The sequence below is a fragment of the Pomacea canaliculata genome, linkage group LG1 (genome assembly GCF_003073045.1).
Source record: "Pomacea canaliculata isolate SZHN2017 linkage group LG1, ASM307304v1, whole genome shotgun sequence".
NCBI lineage: Eukaryota > Metazoa > Mollusca > Gastropoda > Architaenioglossa > Ampullariidae > Pomacea > Pomacea canaliculata.
The window spans coordinates 20,241,026-20,262,980 of NC_037590.1; the positions used below are offsets into that span (position 1 = coordinate 20,241,026).

General features: G+C 37.7%; 2 protein-coding genes across 2 annotated transcripts; both read left to right on the plus strand.

Annotated features, from left to right (window-relative positions):
* The first annotated feature begins 1,468 nt into the window (after positions 1 to 1,468).
* Positions 1,469 to 8,490, plus strand: LOC112575470 (cytochrome P450 3A24-like). Its single transcript, XM_025257362.1, has 14 exons — positions 1,469 to 1,699; positions 1,858 to 1,954; positions 2,145 to 2,197; positions 2,408 to 2,504; positions 2,792 to 2,911; positions 4,235 to 4,323; positions 4,702 to 4,856; positions 5,117 to 5,247; positions 5,592 to 5,664; positions 5,960 to 6,117; positions 6,375 to 6,463; positions 6,704 to 6,841; positions 7,159 to 7,312; positions 7,555 to 8,490. The coding sequence occupies exons 1-14, from the start codon at positions 1,626 to 1,628 to the stop codon at positions 7,648 to 7,650; spliced, it is 1,524 nt and encodes a 507-aa protein (XP_025113147.1). The 5' UTR covers positions 1,469 to 1,625; the 3' UTR covers positions 7,651 to 8,490.
* A 2,547-nt stretch (positions 8,491 to 11,037) lies between these two features.
* On the plus strand, positions 11,038 to 20,735 carry LOC112575510 (cytochrome P450 3A24-like). Its single transcript, XM_025257433.1, has 14 exons — positions 11,038 to 13,644; positions 13,881 to 13,977; positions 14,116 to 14,168; positions 14,413 to 14,509; positions 14,750 to 14,869; positions 15,448 to 15,536; positions 15,961 to 16,115; positions 16,330 to 16,460; positions 16,683 to 16,755; positions 18,268 to 18,425; positions 18,691 to 18,779; positions 19,017 to 19,154; positions 19,733 to 19,886; positions 20,118 to 20,735. The coding sequence occupies exons 1-14, from the start codon at positions 13,571 to 13,573 to the stop codon at positions 20,211 to 20,213; spliced, it is 1,524 nt and encodes a 507-aa protein (XP_025113218.1). The 5' UTR covers positions 11,038 to 13,570; the 3' UTR covers positions 20,214 to 20,735.
* Positions 20,736 to 21,955: the final 1,220 nt, after the last annotated feature.

Sequence of the window (21,955 nt, forward strand, 5' to 3'; positions counted from 1 at the left end):
TCTTAGCATGTCTGTCAACCAATGTGAAGTGCTATGTCCTGTAGGTACTGAAAGTACTCAGATGCGTTTTATGCAAATAATCTGCAGTGCTTTCAGTAAACTTCTAGAACTTTGGTGCACTACGTGTAGCGTGGGAAAAGTTTGTGCTGTGTCCACAGCATCCACATTTCTAGACAGAAGATATTACAGACATGTAGCATACCTCAGCGTTTATGTAATAATAAAGGTCTTCTCTGTAGTGCTTTTTTCTCACTATACATGAAGAGGGTAGAAGAAGGAAAGAATTGTTGCTTGCTTTTGTTTTTATTTGCTTTTTTGATATATGGTAAATATAGAGATAGGAATGTGTGTGAATATTTTTAATGTCTCAATACCTCTTAGAGATTGACAGAATAAAGAATTTTGAGTCTTCACAACACATTTATACTCCAAACCGGACAGACCCTCATACACTAATCTTAACACTTGCACATTGTACACAGACGCGTTCAAACAAGCTGGCTACCGAGGTCTAATATCATGCCCTATATGAACTGAAAGCACTCCAGATGCTTTCTAATGTGCAGGCAAATGTACCAACATACTCTGAGTCATCTCAAAGGATAGTAGTTTACATGTGCAGTATTATTAGCATAAGGAGCATGCACTTGATATCATAGATATGGAGAAAGAAAAACATGCTTCGAGTCCTGCAATAAGTCATCTCATTTATCTAGACGAAAAGTGCTTCCCCATTGTTCTTGAGTTAACTTTGTCTCAAAGTCTCCTCACTGTGTTTACAATACAGTTTAATCTGTAGCTAATGTCTGTGAAATGGTGGAATGAGTCCCCACATACAAACAATATACAAACACAGAGTAAGAAATACTGAAATGTTATCGGAGTCCAGCCGTTAAAATGTGGTCGGAATCTAGATGTGAACAGGAGAACTCAGCCGTAGGATGATGTCGGTATTGGATGTGCTTGTGGTAAAATAGAGTTTTGTTTAAAGAATGAAATTAAGAAAGTGATATGTTTGCACAGGTTTGAGTTCACGGAATGCATTGCTATATCATATTGCAAACTTGCTTTGAGACGCTTCAAACTAACCAGAGAATTGCCACGTAGGTAATATGTCAAACATGATCATCATCAGCTTCGTTATAATTAAGACAAATTGTTTTATATTTGGTCTTAGATCACGAAACAAATCCCTGTTAAATACCTTTCAGTTTGAGCGCTTGCATTCGCGATTGTGTATTAAAAAGTTATCAACAGAGATATTTAACGTACACGATCGGCATGAAATGTAAATACAGAAGGTTGAGAACAAATACTGGCTGTTGATAAATCAAGATAACCATCGGGTACATTCAGACTTTCAGGTCAGAGCTATGCCCTGATGGAACGCGTTGTGGTCGTGACGGTGCACTGAAAGTACTCAGAGTCCAGAGTACATGCAATGTACTAAAAGTACTGAGAGCTACAGTGCACGCCACTATCTATATAATTCAAGAATCGAAAAATTTCGACAAAGCGATCCTACAGCTGTAACAGTGCTGAGGCTGTTGAGCTCCGGTCAGTTGTCTTCAGAAGTGCGTGTCTGTACAGAAAAAGTTTTTTCTTCGCAGTCTTCAGAGACTAGGATGGAGCTTCTGTCTCTCATTGACCTACCCGTGTCCCTTGTGCTGCTCCTGTTAGCAGGCTTCTTGTTCTACCTGTGAGTATCGAAGCAGAAGCGTTGAAGTTTTAACTTTTTATGCGAAGTAGAAAAAATTAAGTAAAAAAAAAAACAGAGAGATATAAAGAAAAATGAGGAGGAGAATAAGCTTTGACCATTGACCATTGTATGACCATTGTATGTGTGGACTGTCGCAGATACGGAATATGGCCCTACGGAGTGTGGAAGTCTCTGGGTGTTGATGGACCCAAACCTTCACCTTTCATTGGCAACCACTATCAGATGACTACAGAGGTAAAGCTTACTAGTCACAATGTTAGATGGTTTTATTCTCTAATTCCCTGTCTTTAATTGTGATAATGATGTGAGTAGGCCACGTTTGTGCTTAGTAACATGACATATAAAATGATAAGGCGCACTTTGTGTCGTTATTAAATAAACTGTCTTCTTTAAAGTTTTCCGAAATTTCTTTTTAATTTTTCAGGGAGTCGAACCATTTATTCAGAAGTTGTCGAAGAAATATGGTCGCACATTTGGGTACGTTTTAAAAACCAGGTCTTGCTGGTTGGTCCTTTTAAATATATGCATTTAAGACCTAAAATATCAATGATTTGTGTCTTTGAGGTTCCTTGCACATCTACCTCCTGTCATGATATACACCGATGACTGACTCACTCTCTCTTGAACTCTTGCTGTGAATTATCTTTTTTAAAAGATTTTTTGTAGCGATATCAATGTGTATTTCAGCATGTATTCTGGACGTTTTCCGATGCTGGTAACCACAGACCTGGATATTCTAAAAGAAGTTCTTGTCAAAGATTTCAACAAGTTTGCAGACCGATTTGTGAGTATACAAAGTTATAGTTTATTATATAACGCCACTTATAGGATTACTTAATTTTAAATTAATGAAATTATTAACTGTATGATTGTAGGTAATCATATGTTACTGTTAAAAATTTTCTTTAGCAGTGAACAAGAGGCTTCGTTAATTGAAAGAGAATATATATTATAATTACAGAAGGGTAGTGTGTGTGTGTGCGCGCGCTCAAATAACACAGGTATACCAAGGTGTCAACAGACTATATGCATTATTAAATTATCGTTTTTTCTTTCCCTTTCATTTTTCAGGACGGTTTTGAGATTTATCCAGAGGAAGTTCGCTCGATGTTGCCCTTTGCTCTCGGAGCACAGTGGAAAAGAGTTCGACACATACTCACACCTACCTTTAGTACGGGAAAGTTGAAGCAGGTGAGAGCATGATATTTCAATTAAGATGCAAAGTAAGCTGGCTACAGACTTTGTCTTTGTACAATGGGTGTATAGCTCGTACACTTGTCCAACTGACTGATTGTATGCAGAGATAGGTTAGTGTAGTGGGTACCCACTGCTTATCTCACCCAACTGCTGACACCCTGTTAGTCGAGTCTAGAATTGGTAGATGTCTCTTGCTTTGTTTACTGAGTGTCCTGGATTTGGATTTCTTTCTTCGCTCTGTTGGAAAGGTCCCACTGAACTGCTGACACTGTTAGTCGAGTGAAGAATTTCTTTCTTCGTTCTGTTTATAAGGTGTCAGCGTTTGGTTTTTTTCACATTAGATTCTCATTTTTTCCATGTCTTTTTATATCTTAGGTTCTTTGCGTTAATTTTACTTCAATTTGTATTTAGTAATTCAGTTTTCCTTCTGTTTAAGTGTAGTATTTGTGGAACTTTTGCTGTGAGAGACACAAGTACTCAAATTAACATTTATCATTAAAAAGAGGGGATGGTTATGGATGTTTTTGCTTTGGTTGTGACTAGCCGCAGTATCTACTGAAGTATGACTGTTTTTTTTCCATTTTCCAGTTATTTAGCTTAGTGATTTCTAAAACAAATTGACATGAGAAGCAAACAAGATTCTTCATTTACTTAAAAATAAAAACCCGCGTTTCTTTCCAGAGCATTTTCATTTTGTATCTGTTTAAAATACAGTTTGGCGTAGTTTTTGTTGAGATTGCCACTGTTGTGTTGGGTCCTATAGTCTAGAAGGTTTACGGTTTTTCTCGACCGTTCCTTGACCACGAGATGTGTAATATGGAGCCAATACTTACATTGCACGCTTCTAGCCTCCTCTGTCAACTCAGATACCTATTTCTACATAGGAACTGCTAGGTGGGCAGGAAGTGTTTTCACAGTCACAGATCCCAACGAATCTTCAAGAGCGAGCTTCTGGTCCACAGTCGAGGGCATTACCAAACAAACACCATTCACAGTTTTATTTTCCCTGGTACAAGTATTTATTGATGAAAATAGAAGCTTGACAACTTAACACATCACCGACATAGAGTTACAGCAAGGCAGATTCATCAAGAAGAAAGTAATGATCGAGAGCCTTTAACAAATCTCAAGAGCCCTATAAAATCAAGATCGTACATTTAAAACACGAAGAAATATACGTTGTTTGCTATTGTTGTTTACTTTCCTTGTTCACTAGATAATGCCTTTACTGATGAAAGATCCTGTTCAAAGAGTTCTATAACTATGTTCTACATATTTAGATACATACATTACATACATTACAATTGTTTGCAACAGATGGAACACTATATTCAACGTTGCTGCATCCAGCTGACCAAGAACATCGAGGAGATTGTTCAAAGAGGTGAAAGGATAGATGTCAAAAGGTGAGAACTTGATGCTTTTATAGGATTTCATGAGGTTTTTATTGTATTTTGTCTTTTTACTGCGAATCCAATGGCTCTCTAAACATTTTTCATACAAAAACATGTGTATAGCACGTAGTCCTTTTACGTACATCTCAAGTCACCATACTGTGAGCAAATGACACCAATTCTTTGCAGAATCGTGGCATTTTGGAAAACCTAGTTGTTTGATACAAAATATCACTAAGATCTAGTGCATGCAGCTTAAGCTACTAACAATTTTTAACATTTATTGAACGTTTGAGTACACAGTACTGCTTGATTTCCACCCTTCCCTTTTTGCCTGTTTGTAACCAATGTTACACACCACTAAGAAACAGTTTCCACACTTTTTGCCAGAGTCTTTGGGGGCTATACCATGGATGTGATAGCGGGCACGGCGTTTGGTATAGAAGTAAATTCTCAGAAGGACCTCGACCATCCATTCGTCAGAGATGCAGCGGGCTTCTTGTCAGACATTGGCACTCAAGATAAATATTTAGTCGTACTTGCAAGTAAGAAAAAATGACACGTACCTTGAAAAAATTGCTTTATAATATTTAATAATTAATCAAGCATTCAACAAAAAACTGGTTGGATTTCTCTCTCTCTCCCTCTCTCTTTTCTTAATTTTACAAAAGTTAGAGTTTTAATTGTAATGATTTTGTAATAGGAATTTATCCAGGAAGACATTGTAAGAGCTATAACCAGGAGAGGGTTTGTATTATTATTGTATCTGTATTATAAATACAATGTTATTAAATTTCTTTTTCAGAATGCTTTCCATTTCTGCTGCCGTTTATAAAAGTTTTGGTTAAAAACTTGTTTCAACCAAACGGATTCAAGACATTCGTGAAAAGCATTCAACGCATTAAAGAAGAACGAAAACTGGATGGAAATGGAAATGTATGTATGGGACAGCTGGAAGTCCTGTATGTCAGCGTGTATGTTTATGTAGATGTGTACCTACGTACTTTAGAAATGTAGATCAAACACGCATCTACATTTGCACCTACTCCTGCACATTGGAAAGATCGAACCCTCGAATTCGAATGATCTCTCTCTTATACACACATGTGAATTATTTATGAATTATTTACACATGAGTAATTAAAAAAATTACATGAACACCAAAGTTGTGGCGATCTTTGTATACAATGGAGACATTATTAATCTTATTTTATTATAACTGATCTACATGATTGATGGGTTGTCAGTTATTCTCACAAATATTGTATGTTGTTTTACAGAGAAAACCTGACTTTCTCCAGTCACTGCTGAGTTGTGAAGAAAATCAGACCTCAGGAACAGATCAAATGAATGGTAAATAATTTGTTTTTATGACTGTCAGCAAATTCAGTAACGGAATGGTGAAGAGAGAGGAAGAGAGAGAGAGAGATGGGGCATGGGTTTATGTAAACTTGAAAAAAACCGGCTTTGGCTTCTTGTATTGACTTAAGCAAACATGGAGTTAGCTTTGATCTTATTGCAATTTAATTTTTATACAAGCGAATTGCACCAATTAATTCTTTTGTGAAAACACTCAGATGTGTGTTACAATATAACATTTAGTAACATCTAGAAATCATTAAGAAGGTGTCGATCTTTTCTATTGCAGTTTTGTCAAAAGTTGAGGTAATCGCCCAGGCACTCATATTCTTCGTCGCTGGGTACGAAACGACAGCATCCACCCTGCAGTACATGGCCTACTGCCTGGCGCTGCACCCGGAGGTACAGGACAAGATTGTGTGTGAAATCAAGGAACAGCTTGGCGATGTGAGTTGTTTACTCGTGATATCTAATAAATGATTTAACCTTATTTTTATGTTATAGACACTTGTTATTCTCACTGTGGATGTCCTTAGCACCCATCACGATGATTAAGGTAAAAGGAAAAAGTCAAAAATGAAAACAAAAATGATCCACTTGAAAGAATAGATATAAAATAAAGTCTAATGTATAAGAAAAATCATTGATTTAAATAAGAAAAGAAGACGTTATTGTTGGCATAAGTGCATTCTATCTTTAATCAGGAGATACCTACTTACGAGGGTGTTTCCAAGTTAAAATACTTGGACAGCGTCATCCAAGAGACACAGCGGATGTATAATCCCGTCAACGCGTAAGAATACTTTTTTTTGGTGTTATGCTTTAAAAAGGACAATGTTGTCAATGAATGTTCTAAAAGCCGTAACATACGATCATTTTTTACAATTTATTCCAAGGCACCTAATCTACTTTGTATTTTGACGAATTGGTTTGATGAGCAATGGTATATTTTGATATTATTATAAGTACTGTGCAAATATTCGTACTTTATCGGTTACAAACTTATTACCTGTGATAATGTGATTTTTGATAGAGTAAACAGAGTGGCATCTGAAGAGGTCACCATTAAAGGCATTACGATTCCTAAGGGCGCTGGAGTTTTGGTTCCTATCGCCAATGTGATGAGAGACCCGGAGTACTTCCCTGAGCCTGACAAATTCATACCTGAACGGTGAGACTTGCAAGTTTAAAAGGTTAACATTAAATTGTAGTGCAACTGTGTACAAGTCATAGGCTAAGAATCAAGCTTTGTACAAAATTTACTTTATTGCAAGCATGCCACACACACACACACACACACACACACACACACACACACACACACACACACACACACACACACACACACACAAAATACAAATGAGTGGCCAACCAACATAACTAGAGGTATTATTTTGAAACTTAGTATGGTGGTAATATCGAGACATTGTCTACACACACAAACAAGTATACCTCTGTGTGATGAGGAGTAAAAACATTTTTGCACAGGTTTTACGAAGGCAGCATTAACCCCATCTCCTTCTTGGCATTCGGGTTTGGTCCTCGTCTGTGTATCGGCATGCGTCTGGCTCAGCTGGAGATGAAGATGTCCATGGTGCACGTGCTGAGGAGAGTCAAGTTTGTGAAGACAGACGACATACAGGTGAGATAACAAGCCACCGCCATACATCATCACCTGGCTTAGAAATAATAGCATAATGATGCATTAAAAGATAAGGTATAAAGGGTATATCTACATACAATAAATATTCACAATAGGTAATGTAGAATTGTAAGTTTTTACTTTTAATGATAGGCAAAAGGATGTGAAGTAATCCTATTCTTGATCGTTTTCGATATCGTATTTATAAATTTGTTTGCATTACGTTTTGTACCTATTTACAGGATGTGTTCAAGATCAAGCCTGGCTCTATTCTTAGCATCCCAGACCGAGTGATTGCCATCAAAGCTGTAATGCGAGACGTAGCTGCGACAGGTTAAAGCACAGTAACGGGCACTAACAAGTCCACGCTCTGCTACTGATATTACGGGATTAATAACTTTCAAAAAGTATTTCTCCTAGCCTGTAATACGGTACTAGCAGTTATGAATAGATAACAACAACAGCAACAACCTACTGAAAGACTTCTTCTGTGATAACGTTGTGAAATTTGAGGCTAAAATGATTTACATTTCGTTAATATTTATGATATGTATTTACAGATTTTATGTGCTTACCTGGTGATCGGAAGGCGTTTAATGAGGATTGTGTTTATTGCCTTATTTACGTTTCTAAGACTACCTAACCGAGACTCACATTCTCTGTCATGTAAGCGCAAGTACTATTGACACAATCGTCAAGGCTCAGTCTCTCTCAATGGGTGATTATAATACAGATGCCTTTTGTTGTAATAATCACAGAAGTTTACGCACTTCATGTATTTAAAAATAGCATCTCAACAAACATCTCGTTACAAATAAGAACAATAAAATGTCTGTGTGTGCGTGCGTGTGAGTGTGCGCATGCCTGTGCGTGCCTATATACCGATGCCCAAGTCTGTATGTATGCATAAACAATGGTTCTCTCTCTCTATGTAAATATGTAAGTAGTTGTCAAATAAACATGTATATGTATTAACACCATTGTTCGAGTAATTTTAATATACTGTTCATGTTTCTTGCTTATTTTCTGCTTTATAATTCACAAATACACAAACTTCATGTAAAATAACATTATACGTGCATGTGAAAGCATCATTTTAATACAAACATACACCGAACACACACATACGAAAAAAATTGCGTACAGTACGCAATAAAAGTTAGGAGGACCCCTTCAAATTTGGGCGAAGAACAGATACAAAATTGGGTTAGTGTAGTGTCTGACATCGTAGACCAATCTATTGTTGTCGTCTGCTACAAGGTGAGAGTTACTTCCCTTGCACTGAGTTTTTTGTTTTTTTTTTTTTTTTTTCCCCTTACCGGGTTCCATTAACTTCTGTTGACTTCTGCTTCAGTATGTTTTCGGTTTTTTGCACTTTTTTATGAATAAAAGAGAAAAAATTTGCTAGATCCATCGTGTGTAGGAGTTTCTGGGTGAGATTGATCATGTCATATGTGCGTCGTCATCGGAACAACACCCGGGGTAGGAGATACAGCACAGAAATTTCTAAAACACAGAAACATGACACACTCGTTTCCAAAACAGTAAGCAATGGTCCACAAGATGTGGAAAAAGTACAATATTGATATAATAGGTGCAACTAGTACAATTATTATTATTTTAGACGAGAAGAAATTCTACATTTTCTTCATCTATAAATGTTTATAGTCTCAAAATCAGACAAACTCTTTACTGTGTTTTTGTTCTTGTTTAATCGGTAGCTAAATTCTGTGACAACACTTGAATAGAAGGTTTTCACACAAACAACACACACAGAGTAAGAAACAGAGAAATGTTATCGGAGTCCAGCTGTTAGTCGTGGTCGGAATCGAGATGTGACCTGGAGAATTCAGCTGTACAATAATGTCGGTATTAGATATGTTTGTGGTGATATAGAGTTTTGGTTAAACAGTGGTAAGAAAGGGAATGGGATTGCACTACTACATTGTATTGCAAATTTGCTTACTATTCCACTTTTCTTGCAAAAGAGAGAAACTTGGAACTAGCCAGATAATATGTTGATAATACGTGAAACTTGGATGACGATCAGCGTCGTTATAAAATGGTCTTTAATCATGAAATACATCTGTAATCTGCTGAATCGTTCTCAGTTTGAATATATGCATTTGAAATGAATTTAAGGTTAGACACCGGTCGAAAAAATTTTTTTGTTTCACGGGATAGCGCGGATTTTTTTGTATCAGCTATTTAGCCCTTGAATGAAGTTTCAAAAAATGGTTTTACTGCACTCGTCGCGCTATCGGTTGCCATGGAAACAATCCAAAATGGCGCCAAAACAAACAATTTTAAAAGCTAAAAACTTCTTCAATTTTGTGAGTAGACTCAAAATTCTTTTTGAAATAGTTACCTAAAAGACAGATCTACATTTCTATGATAAAGAATTTGCGAATTCCTCTTAGTTTTTTTTTTTTATAATTTTTTTTTGTAAAAAAAGTGTGTTAAATTTTAAGAAATTTTGATGTAAAACGGTATAACTACCAAACTACTAAGTAATTTTTAAAAATCTATCACAGAAATGTTTAAATTTGTATGAAGAAAAGCTCAACCAAATTGCAGATCTATATCTCTTGTCACAAAGAAGGAGTTAGCTTTTGAAGTAAACAGTCTCTAACCAAAACAAGGAACTGAGAAATCGCGGAAAGAAAAACTTAAAGCTTAGTAACTTCTAAACTACTCAATATTTTTTTAAAAGCTCTCATAGAAATGTTTAAATATGAATAAAGAAAACTTCAACCCAATTTTAGGCCTGTATCACATGCCAATATAAAGTTTATAGCTTTGAACTAAACAAGCTTACTAAAACAAGAAACTGAAAAGCTGAAGGAAAACAAAGTGAAAGCTTAGTAACTACTAACCACTAAATATTTTTTAAAAAAGCTCTCACTGAAATGTTTACATATGTATGAAGAAAACTTCATTCAAATTTTAGGCCTGTATCACATGTCAATATAAAAGTTATAGGGATTTTAAGTAAACAAAACTGTAACAAAAACAATGAACGGAAAAAGCGCGAGCAGAAATATCAAGCTTAGTAACTTTGTTTTATCTAAGCCTTTCATGTAATTTACCTGCTGAATGAAAAATATAACCATCTTTCAATGTGTTACTACAGATCCCTGGTGCCTATAGTTACTCGATACAGATTTGTATGGATTGTTATTTGTTACTTGCAGTTTTTATCCTGAGGGGCAAGGGAAATTTAAAAAAAATTGTTTCCTCTCTTCCAAGTCATTTAAATCCAAGGTACAGAACCTGGCTAAATCTTCTGACAGCTCAGAAACCGCCATCTTGATAGTCGTTAGGCAATACTGTCTAAGAATTTGGAATGTCCTGCCACTGTCTTCTGAATTTCCAATAAACCGATAACACTGAATGTTGTTTTCTTGAACTGCTTTAGTTCTTTTATGTCATTACTGAGGAGAGAGTTGTCAATCTTGTTTATATTTTATGCTAGTTTGTATGACACAAGATGACTGCATGGTGGTTTGAGAAAGTTGAAGAGCAGTGCGGTCGTGTGAGGTGTGTCCTACTAGGGCAGGGGCATACGACACTTCACGCAATGCTTAAAAAAATAGAAGGGAAAAAACTCATAGTACATTCAGGATTTGTTCTAGCATGGACTACTTCCCTTTAACAGCTGATGCCAACCAATCAGGTACTTTGTTATGTTTGAAAATAGGCAAGTTTTCGTTGACCAAGCGCCATTTTGCGGAAGTTGTGGGTTACATTATTCGACATGGATTTGTACTCAAACAACTGCGAATTACAAGAAAATAGTCAGTAATATTTAAAACCTAATGTCTATTCTTATAAAATATATGTGTTTTGCCATTATATGTTTGCATTTAATGTAGAAATAATTTTTTAGATAATTTTCGATTTTTTCACCTACTTTCCCTGTTTTCTCCCTGTCCCATACAGCTATAATCTTTCCTTTTCATTAAGTAGAAAAAAACAAAACTTATAATTCTTAAAAGTTACACCACGTAAATGTTTGAAAATGCTCTTTAAAGCGGTGTATAACAGTTGGTTGTCTTTAAAGGTTATTAGTTATAAATATTCAAAAACATCCGATTGAGGGTTTTTCAGTCCTCTGTACTCTCCGTCAATCGGTTACGGCGACCTGGCCTTGACATTGTCACCATTTTCGACCGGCGTCACTCGTTGTAACCCGAGATAATAACTCGTCCCACCCCTTCTTGCGACCTGTGAGTGTTCGCCGACAAGCACTCTTACAGCTGCCTGACAGGCAGATACATGCCATGTCCTCAATGAACTTAAGGCACTCAGCGAACGAGTTTCGCTGGAAGTGCAGGGGGGATAAGTATAACAGGTTTTAACAGCATTACGTGAATGATTTTTATGGAAGGATTCGTAAAGAGAAGGAACGAGAAACAAGTGGAAAATGATATTCCAATAGGTGTAACTATATTGTGCAAAAAATTATAAATTCTGCATGAGAAACAGTGCATACACGAACATGTTGTAGTAGGACTGTACAGTCCAGACGGGAAATGTTTTCCCAGAAGGAGGCAGGCGCAGAAGAACACGGAGGTAGAGAAGAGAATGTAGGAACAGAAGAACGTGCAAACCTCTTTTGCACAAATACCATCTTCAGTCGGTCAGCAAGGTTTTGAGAGATCTTGAGTAACACTCAGCACTCCTTTTCCCTCTTTACCCGACATCTGGGGGAAATGCACTCCATTGTCTGACACAGCCATCAGTATCATTGACACATCTTGAACAATATAATATAGACTTTACAATAAGCTTACAAGAGATTAGGATATTTGACATGCGTCGTCTGACAAGCGAAGGTTGAAAATCGGCCTTCGTCCGATGGGCATGGGAGTTTGGTGGTTGTAGAGGGTTTCCCGCAGGATATTCTTCAAGATTGTGAACAGCACACATATAATGATCACCCTTGACGTATGCTTAATGTGATGTGAAAGTAATCTCCTAAATGGTTTTCCAGCAGTACTAAGTTCTGTGAGCTATTATTCAGCACTTCCCGTGTCAGCCATTCTTGCCAGAGTAAGTTCTCATAGACGTCTCCCTGACATCTGGTCAATGCAAGCGTTTGGACATTTGTGTTTAGCTGCTAGCAGTTTGTAGTGGAATCCATCAGGTATTACTACAAAGAAGATCAGTTTGTAGTTATGAGTTATGATTTGACTTTTCCTTTTCCATCCTTAGCTGTCCGTTCCCTATCCTATGTAACGAAGGCACGTGGCTCCCAGTATACCGGGTAAGAAGGACACCTGTGTATGTCTGGTATCAAGGAGCCCAACTTCTTTCTTTGTACCTTTGGTGCTGTGGATATCGGGGACCCAGTCCCGTTGCCGGGAAGTGAATTGACCTCGCCTCCCCGCGGGGCCATGTGCTCCTCCTATGCTATGCCCGCGAGACATCGGATAAGATTACCTTGTCCCGACATTTTCACCCCGAGGTTTGGTCTCTCAGTGTTTAAATGAAAATGCGTCGTCTGCTAAGTGCTTGGTAAATGTTTTTATGAAATCGCAGGCAAACGTAGCTACATCAGACTTGAATGCGTTCCTAAATATCCCTAACTACCGTTACTGCATGAAAAGTAGGGAAAGAATGTTGGAATCCAGCTGTGCAAAGTCGGAAACCAGAGGTAAAATTATGTCGGCATCCAATGTGCATGTTGCAGGAAAAAGTGTTTGTGAAACTGTCGTAACTAGTAACAGACATAATGCTACACAGATCTGACTTCATCGGAATGTGTAATGTATTTGAATGTGTAATGTACTGCTGTATCGTGTTACAAATTCATCATCATCATCATCATCATCATCATCAAGAAACGTTCTTTTGTAAACCCATTTTATTCGATCCCAAGTGCACGACAAATTTTAAAAAAACACCTTATATTAAAACTAGAAGAATGATTCAGCGATTTTCAACGCAGAAGATGGAGAGCTATCCGGGTGGTTGCGAAATCAGGGCAAACATTGCACACACACTTTCGGCTGGTGCAATGCGCTGCAAAGCGTGCTGTACGTTGTACCGGGTACCCTAGGCACTCCAAGTGTGTTTGTCGTTCACACTGCACGTATGGAAACCTACAGCACACATAGAATATTCTCCCTAATCTGATCTGAGCTACAAAACCGTTAGTACAGACGATATTTACTTTTTAAGAGTGTTTTTACTGTTCAGCCATTTTCATACAAAGTCAGTGTCTATACAGAAGACATTTTTACTGAGACTAGGATGGACGTTCTGTCCTTCATCGCCTTGTCCATACCCTTTGTGCTGCTCCTGACAGCGGGCTTCTTGTTCTACCTGTGAGTATCGAAACAGTTACTTTGAATCTTTTTCCAATTCTTGAAAAAATGACTAGCTTTTGGAAATTAACGATGAGAGAAAGAGAAAAGATTGACTGCATTTTTTCCTGTTGGTTGTGTATGGCAGTTGGGAATCACGTTTTTGTTTATATTTTAACTAAGTATTAACGAAAATGAAGACAGACCCAGAAAAGTTTTAGAATAACACAAACGATTGCATTTCTGGTCCGTCACACCTACGGAACTTGGCCCTACGGAGTGTGGAAATCACTGGGTGTGGATGGACCCGAACCTTCACCTTTCATTGGCAACCACTATCAGCTGGCTACAGAGGTAAACTTTTCTCTTTGATGTGTTATTAACTGAGTATTCATCGTTTTTGTTTAGTGATACGATACAAATTTATCTCGTGTTTAAATTGATTGCGTCTAGTAAAATTTTGTAAATGAACATTAAAAATTCTTTTTTCAGGGAATCGAACCATTTATTGAGAGGCGGTCGAATAAATATGGTCGCACATTTGGGTATGTTTTACAACCCTGTTCTTACTAGCATTCCTTTTTTTTAATATTTTTTTTTAGGCTTTAGGTATCTGGTAAAGTTTTGGTTTGTTGCCGTTCTCCCTAATTGCTTGGTCATTTACCTTCAGCAATCACATATCCTCGGAATATTACGGAGTTATCCTTTCTTTTTACAGTTCATTCTCTACATTTGTATTGATTATTATGTTTTAAACATTCTTTTTATATATTTCCATTTGTATCTTAGCATCTATTCCGGACGTGTGCCTATGCTGGTGACCACGGACCTTGACATTCTCAAGGAAGTTCTTGTGAAAAATTTCAACCAGTTTACAGACAGATTTGTGAGTATCCTATTGTCATAGCTCGCTAAAGGACCCAAGATCCTTTAGAAGATTATTTGATTCCACATCAGATAACTATTGACTTGGTGACCAAATGAAACAAAACGTTTGTTACCTTTACATTTTGATTTACACTCGAAAGATAGTGTATTTTCAAATAAAAAGTGTACACAGAAGTACAACTGAACTTTGTTTCTTTAGTAAGTGTTCTCTTGCGTTTTTGACTGTGAACACTTTTAGGAAAGGGCTGAGATTTTTCCAGAGGAAGTTGGGTCGATGTTGCCATTCTCTACAGGTGCACAATGGAAGAGAATTCGACACATACTCACACCTACCTTTAACACGGCAAAGTTGAAACAGGTGAGCAAGTGCCAAGTAAGCTTTAGCTTGTTTCATTATTGTTGATTGATTTATGTAGTATTGTAAGTGTACACTGTAGAGATCTTCCACCGTAATTTTCCTAGCAGAGCACACGTACCCCCAGACCAGGTCAATGCTCTTCCATAAGAGACATAATTTAATTTGCAATATTTTAAAATTGTGAGATAAAAACGATATTCTATTATAAACAGACTTCACAACTGTTGTGTTGTGAGGTCCACACAGCCTAGAGGCTGTAATGGGTATGTGGAATAGGAAGCCAATCGTGTCCCTCAGTCGTCCTGACTTTTCCAGATAAATCAGGAACCGATTCCTGAAGAGTAGGTTGACAAATGTAAAAAATAATCTGCTTCACAGTCGTATGAATTAACCACTTGTCTACCCCTTCCTCATATGTACCTATCTAATCTATCTTTACTCATTTGGAGATATCTATCTAAAGATGTATATTAATCTATATTTATGTGTACTGTGAATTTTATTATTTGTGTGCTTTAATATACTTTATATATATATACACACACACTATATTTTCTCTGTATTTTTTCATTTTACAGATGGAAAACTATATTCAACGCTGCAGCATCCAGCTCACAAAAAACATTGAGAAGGCTGTTAGTAAAGGCGAAAAGATTGATGTCAAAAAGTATTTTTTCGGTTATAGCCTTTCAGTATATATTTTGTCTGTTTATCTAATTTTAATGCTAAACAAATGGCTTCCTCTAGGTAGAGATTTCATACCAGGACGTTTTAGTGAAAACATCGGATTCTTTCTATGCCCATTTGGCTTTGATTCTCAATTATCTTAAGGAATGGTAGAAATCTCAACGTGAGCATTCCTTTGAAAGTATCTAAAACTCTAGCTTTGGGAAAATAAGATTTTTAACTAACAGATGCAACACGCTTCATTGACTAGTAGCTTATATTGTTAAAATTATTGTCGGTAGATAATCCTGCTAAACAAGGAGAGAAAACACCCGGATACTAAGTCACTTCAGTCATTAAACACCCTGCTTGTTCCAAATTAAAATATTAAATCGAAGTAAGATAATTTCAATATCTTGTGCCAGATGCTTTAGGGGCTACACCATGGATGTGATCGCGGGCACAGGGTTTGGGATAGAAGTGAATTCTCAGAAAGATCTCAACGATCCATTCGTCAGAGATGCGGCGGGCCTTGTGGAAGAAATTTTCACCCAAAAAGGATTGTTTATGTCACTTGCAAGTGAGGAAAATACTTGATAAAAAATTTATTTATAACTTAATAATGGTCATATAAGTATTTTTTCTTTATATTTCTGTTAAATTATTAAGAACCCACTAACAATGAGTTTAAGAATAAGAGTTTATCACGTTAACGGCACTAATCCTAAGAGCTATGGACAAAAGTGAGTTCGTGTTATGAGTCATTTTACTGATATTTACTGTACTTTTTTCAGAGACTGCTCCATTCCTGATACCCTTTATAAGATTTCTGGTTACAAATTTCTTTCAACCGAGAGGATGGAAGTCATTCGGGGAAAACCTTCACCGCATTATAGAAGATCGAAAACTGGAAGGAAACATGAATGTATGTGTAGAACAACTGTGTCTTTTGTATTTCAGGGTACATGTGTATCTACTTATGTAGGTAAACCTAGTTTGAACACACCTATATTCACACATTCCAGCACGCATAAAAATTATGCACCCATCCACTCCACCCCCTACACTCACACACATCAATGTAGTTTTCTGAATATTCGCATGAAGGCCTACATTTGCATTCTCGCTTTCATATTTTGTTGTACAGAGAAAACCTGACTTTCTTCAGCTACTCCTGAGCTGTGAGGTAACTCAGAGTCCAGAAAAAGACCAAATGAATGGTAAATGCATTTGTTTTTATCAGTGAGTCAGATCAGCTCATTTGGTAACTGACGCCACATACTATTTGGGTATGTCAGACAATTACACGAATCATTATGTCACGGACCAGTCCGTGCCTCCAGTGTGTGTTTTTTTTGGAGAGTGTGACAGAGCTCGGTTGAGGTGTAATTCACGTGCCTCACGTGGCTCACGTGGCTAGGGGTGAGTAGTGTTCACCGCGCGTTCTGGCGGGGTGAACTGTTTTTGAGGATTCCCAACGCCACCGCCTAGACGGTCGGTTGTACTGAATGTCTGGATTATAGAATCGGGGAATCGTTGAAATTAAGTTCCTTGCCTAGACGAGGTAACAGATTAAATATTTGTTAAAGTTTAAATATAAGTAGAATTTCTAAATTAATCACGTGGTGACTTAATTTCTAACAGTAAAGATATTTATTTAACGTTATGGAATTATCTGATAGATGTAAGTTATAAATTCATTAGATTAAATAAACCACCGAGTTACAGGAACTTCGAGAGGGGACCCACTAAAGTGGACCAGGTTTTCAAGAGAAGATACTAACAGCGGCAAGGCCCAAGAGCCTTCCTATGCCTACTCCATCTTGAGTCTGACGTCCAGAGCGGAGTGCAGTCCGTCGACGTCTTGGAGTGTGTATTGTGATATTCCGGGACCCAGTGTTCGGAATTCGTAGCAGCTTGGAGTGTGTGTATCGTGATATTCCGGGACCCAGTGTTCGGAATTCGTAGCAGCTTGGAGTGTTTATTGTGATATTCCGGGACCCAGTGTTCGGAATACGTAGCAGCGTGGAGTGTGTATTTCTGGTGTAGCATTGTGTGAGCGCCAGATACGGATATCCTGGAGGAATACGTAGCAGCTTGGAGTGTGTATTAATGTGTTGCGGGAGTGTGTCGGTGTACCTGCACGCTCACCGTGGACGGACTGAGTGTTTCTGACGCCGAGATACGTCGGACATTTTGATGCTTACTGAAGTGATTCTGGCAGACGGTAACGTAAGTGTATTCATATTCTTTATCAGGGAGACCTTTGTACTCTGGACAAGGTTCCAGATTGGTGCTCCGACCTCCATTACCGGACTGATTAGTTACCAATGTATTATTGATGTTTTGACGAGTGAGAGGTAGAGTTGTGTATTTTATGTTTGTGTGTATATTAAACAGACGTCCCAACCTGGAAGTGATCTCGTGTCGTTTTTCGTAAAGAATGCGCAAGTCCGATGTAAGGTCGTGACACATTATAATATTATAACTTATACAAAATTAAAATGAAAATTATATTTTAAACTCAAGATAAATTGTATCTCCCCACAGCTGAGCAATTCATTTTAAATACAGTTTGCATCATCGAAGTAAATCGGAGTATTTCATTATGCCTTTGTCAGAGACTTGCGCATTTTGTAAACAATTAAATTAATACAAAACTCAACCATTCTTAGAGTCAGCTCAGTGATGAATGTACATCATGAAGAAGATGGTGACCATTTCTATTGCAGTTTTATCAGAAGTTGAGGTGGTCGCCGAAGCAATGATTTTGTTGACCGCTGGACACGAAATGACGGCCAACACCCTGCAGTACCTGACCTTTGCCCTGGCGCTGCACCCACAGGTGCAGGAGAAGGTGGTGCGGGAAATCAACCAACAGCTTGGTGATGTGAGTTTTTCTTTCATGATACTATTATAACAACAAAGTATTAGTAGTACCCTCAATAGTACTTGTCCTCATCTCCTTTTCATCATCGGAAATATGCTGGATGAGATAGAAGATGAAAGAAACAATTGGATGGATAGCAATAAAATGTAAGAAATCAGAGTAAATAGAATCTGTACTGCTACTAATTTGGGTAGAAGCATAGTGAGTCTTAGTGACATTGGTACCAAAGAGGACACTACCCTGTTTCCTTGCTAACCTTTCTCAGGAGACACCTACCTATGAGGGTGTATCGAAGTTGAAATACCTGGACTGCGTCATCCAGGAGACACTGCGGATGTATCCTTCCGTCAACTCGTAAGAACTTTGTGTATCTCTGCTGTCATTTTGGTGATACATAGGCGAAGGCAATAAGCACAATGATGTGTTGTTTGGTGTTGCTCCTAGATACCTCGTCACCCTTGGTTCTTTGTTTGAACTATTCACCACAAGATATCAACTTTATAGTTACGAAGACGATGTTGACAATATTATCAGTGATGACGACGAATGAAACTGTCTTTATTAAAACTCTGACTTTTTATACATTTGTAGAACAAACAGAATGGCATCTGAAGAGGTCACCATTAAAGGCATTACAATCCCTAAGGGAGCTGGAGTTTTGATTCCTATCGCCAATGTGATGAAAGACCCGGAGTACTTCCCTGAACCTGACAAGTTCATACCTGAACGGTGAGAGATTTATTGACGACTTGTTTTGTTCTTAGTACTTTGCCAGAGATGAATCAAAATAAAACGAACAGATGTTTTCAGTTGAACATTAACGTGACATTGAAAAAGAGTGCGCAACTGCTTTATATAGAAGAGAACAGATTGTAGTCAAAGGTAAAAGGCACAAACAACAGAAAAAAATCATTTGAAACAAAGCTCTGCACAAACTCAAAGAAAAATAGCAAATAAAGCTTCTGATGTAAGAAAAAAATATTGTTGTGGAGAATTCACTCAAACACAGATGTTAAACAAGGAAAGGTAAGAACTGGACACACCGATGAGCCAGCTAGGAAACTAAAATCATCGTCAAGATTAGTTTCTAAAATGTAGCTCAGTAATGCTGACCGCCAACCATTCAAAACTAGTTCCCTAACATGACAGTCAAAAGTGTTTCAGTTTTGTCTTTAAATTATAATTTAAATTAAATTTGACATCCTAGATGTCAACACGGGATGAGGGTTATAGGTCGGCTATGTAAGACCATGCAATGGAAGTGATTCTGTACAGGCTGAGTAATAAGAGGAAATTTTCTTGAGCAGGTTTTCGGAAGACAATATTAACCCCATCTCATTCTTGGCATTCGGGTATGGACCTCGTCTGTGTATCGGTATGCGTCTGGCTCTGCTGCAGATGAAGATTGCGATGGTGCATGTGCTGAGGAGAGTGAAGTTTATCAAGACAAACGACCTGCAGGTGAGATGCAACAGAAAGGTACCAGAGATCACAAGAAAGCCTCAGCCTCATCTTTCTTATATTTTGAGAGCCACAGTTGGCTCAGACACAGACTTACATAGACCATAGTATTTAGAGATTTGTTTGACAAGTTGATATTTCTGTAAAAATTCACAATATCAGGAAGTGAGCTACCATAGCTACTGATTGCATTTGATAATATATACATTTATTGTAACTCTTTGTATACAGGAAATCCTGAAGATCAAGCCTGGCTCACTTTTTAACCTCCCAGACCAAGTCATTGCCATCAGTGGCGAAATGAGAGACACAGCCAACATAGCTTAGGGCACAGTTATGAGGCCTTACAGGGAAACACACTGCAGTGAACACCAAGGGACTAACTACTTTATTCATTTAGCCTGTCATTCGGTAAAGGCAACTGGAAAACGTCTTCTGGATCGGAAATGACCTGGTGATCAAAGTGCAAATCCGGGGTCATTCAACAAGCAGTGGAAATGATTATTTTAACGTTTATAAGACTAGCCAAGGTAGACTATAAATCCATGTCCCATAAGTAAACATATTTTTATCTTTCTGTAAAGGTGCAGTCTCTAAAAATTAGTAACTATGAAGCAGATAACTTTAATTGTAGTACAAAAACCTTCAATGTCAATGTCCTGCATGTCTATTTTATTTTAGTATTCACTTAGTACCTTTGACTTCATTACCCCATGTCAAATTGCTGCATATGATTGGATGTGTGTGTGTGTCGAGGTATACCTAGATATAACTTGTGTACATGTATGCTCTTTTCTATTTTATTGTGGCTTTTAGTTACTCTTTTTTATTTTGTAATGAACAAATGCACAACACATAAATCACAATAAAATGATGAAAAATTTCACAGTATAATTTTGTGAAAGTATGTTTCTTTTTTGCGCTAGTGTATGTCTGAAATAGAGAAGCAATATGCAACAGCCATCTTATGTAGGTGTTCCTTGGTGAGACTGTACAAGACTTACATGTCATCTGCTAAACTTCTTCTCGGTTAATGAAATACGACTCAAAAATTGCTGAAACAGAGACAAAACATGGCAATCTTGTTTCTAATGTACTGCAGAATGGTCCACAATGGTTATCAACTTAGAAACTGGGAAGCGGACAGACGAGAGGACAGAGCGATGACTGTGAGGATCACCGGTTCGATTTAGCACAGCAATCTTTTTCTTGTCAACCCACCTGGCGGGAATGGGTCCCTGCATCCGACATGAATCATTGCCAAACTATTTTAAGTCGTCTATTATTTCTGCGTGTTTTGTAGATGTTTTGTATTTCTATATCTCTGTCTTCAATATTTCAAAATTGATTCCTTCTAGAAACAGCTATCGCACTGTTGTACACAAGACGATTACTAACGATTGTCCATGTTTACCCATCAGACCCTTTTATGATGCAAGCAACCGTTGAAGTTTCCGTGAACACTACAATGAACACGATCTCTCCGTGTCTTCTGTTTTCACTGAAACGGATGTGTCTCACATGATGCTAACAGGACACCTCGCACTGTTACTTACCTGCCCTTGACTACGTGTTGCTATTAATAAGTATGACACACTGCCTGCTAAACGACCCGGAGTAATATATATAATGTTGAACTGTTATCGTAGCCTGTCTTTCAACCAGTGAGAAGTGCTGTGGACCCTAGTTACGGAAAGTACTCAGATGAGCTTCGTGCAAATAATTTTCAGTGGTTTCAATAAACTTCTAGAACTTTGAACCACAACTTGTAGACTGGAAAATTTTTGTGCTGTGTCGACAGCATCGACAATATTTCTAGACAGAAGATATTACAGACATGTTGCCTACCTCAGCGTGAAATGCTTTCAGCAGTCGTGACCGGTTTATGTGATTATAAAGAGCTTCTCTGTAGTATTTATTTCTCATTAGAAGGTGGATGAAGAGGTGATACAGAGGTCGGGAAGATGTTAAGCCAGAGTTGAATAAAAGCTGGATGTGATGTGATATAGCGCCATCTGTGGGACCTCCCCGGACTTCTTACACTCTAAGGAGACGATACTCGGCATGTC

What these genes read in the sequence shown, in the direction of transcription:
- LOC112575470 (XM_025257362.1), top strand. Translation starts at nt 1,626, where the DNA reads ATGGAGCTTCTGTCTCTCATTGACCTACCCGTGTCCCTTGTGCTGCTC. An exon ending in GCAGGCTTCTTGTTCTACCT is followed by an intron (nt 1,700 to 1,857) that starts GTGAGTATCGAA and finishes GGACTGTCGCAG; the next exon opens with ATACGGAATATGGCCCTACG. An exon ending in GTACGGGAAAGTTGAAGCAG is followed by an intron (nt 2,912 to 4,234) that starts GTGAGAGCATGA and finishes TGTTTGCAACAG; the next exon opens with ATGGAACACTATATTCAACG.
- LOC112575510 (XM_025257433.1), top strand. Translation starts at nt 13,571, where the DNA reads ATGGACGTTCTGTCCTTCATCGCCTTGTCCATACCCTTTGTGCTGCTC. An exon ending in ACACGGCAAAGTTGAAACAG is followed by an intron (nt 14,870 to 15,447) that starts GTGAGCAAGTGC and finishes TTCATTTTACAG; the next exon opens with ATGGAAAACTATATTCAACG. An exon ending in ATGTATCCTTCCGTCAACTC is followed by an intron (nt 18,780 to 19,016) that starts GTAAGAACTTTG and finishes ATACATTTGTAG; the next exon opens with AACAAACAGAATGGCATCTG.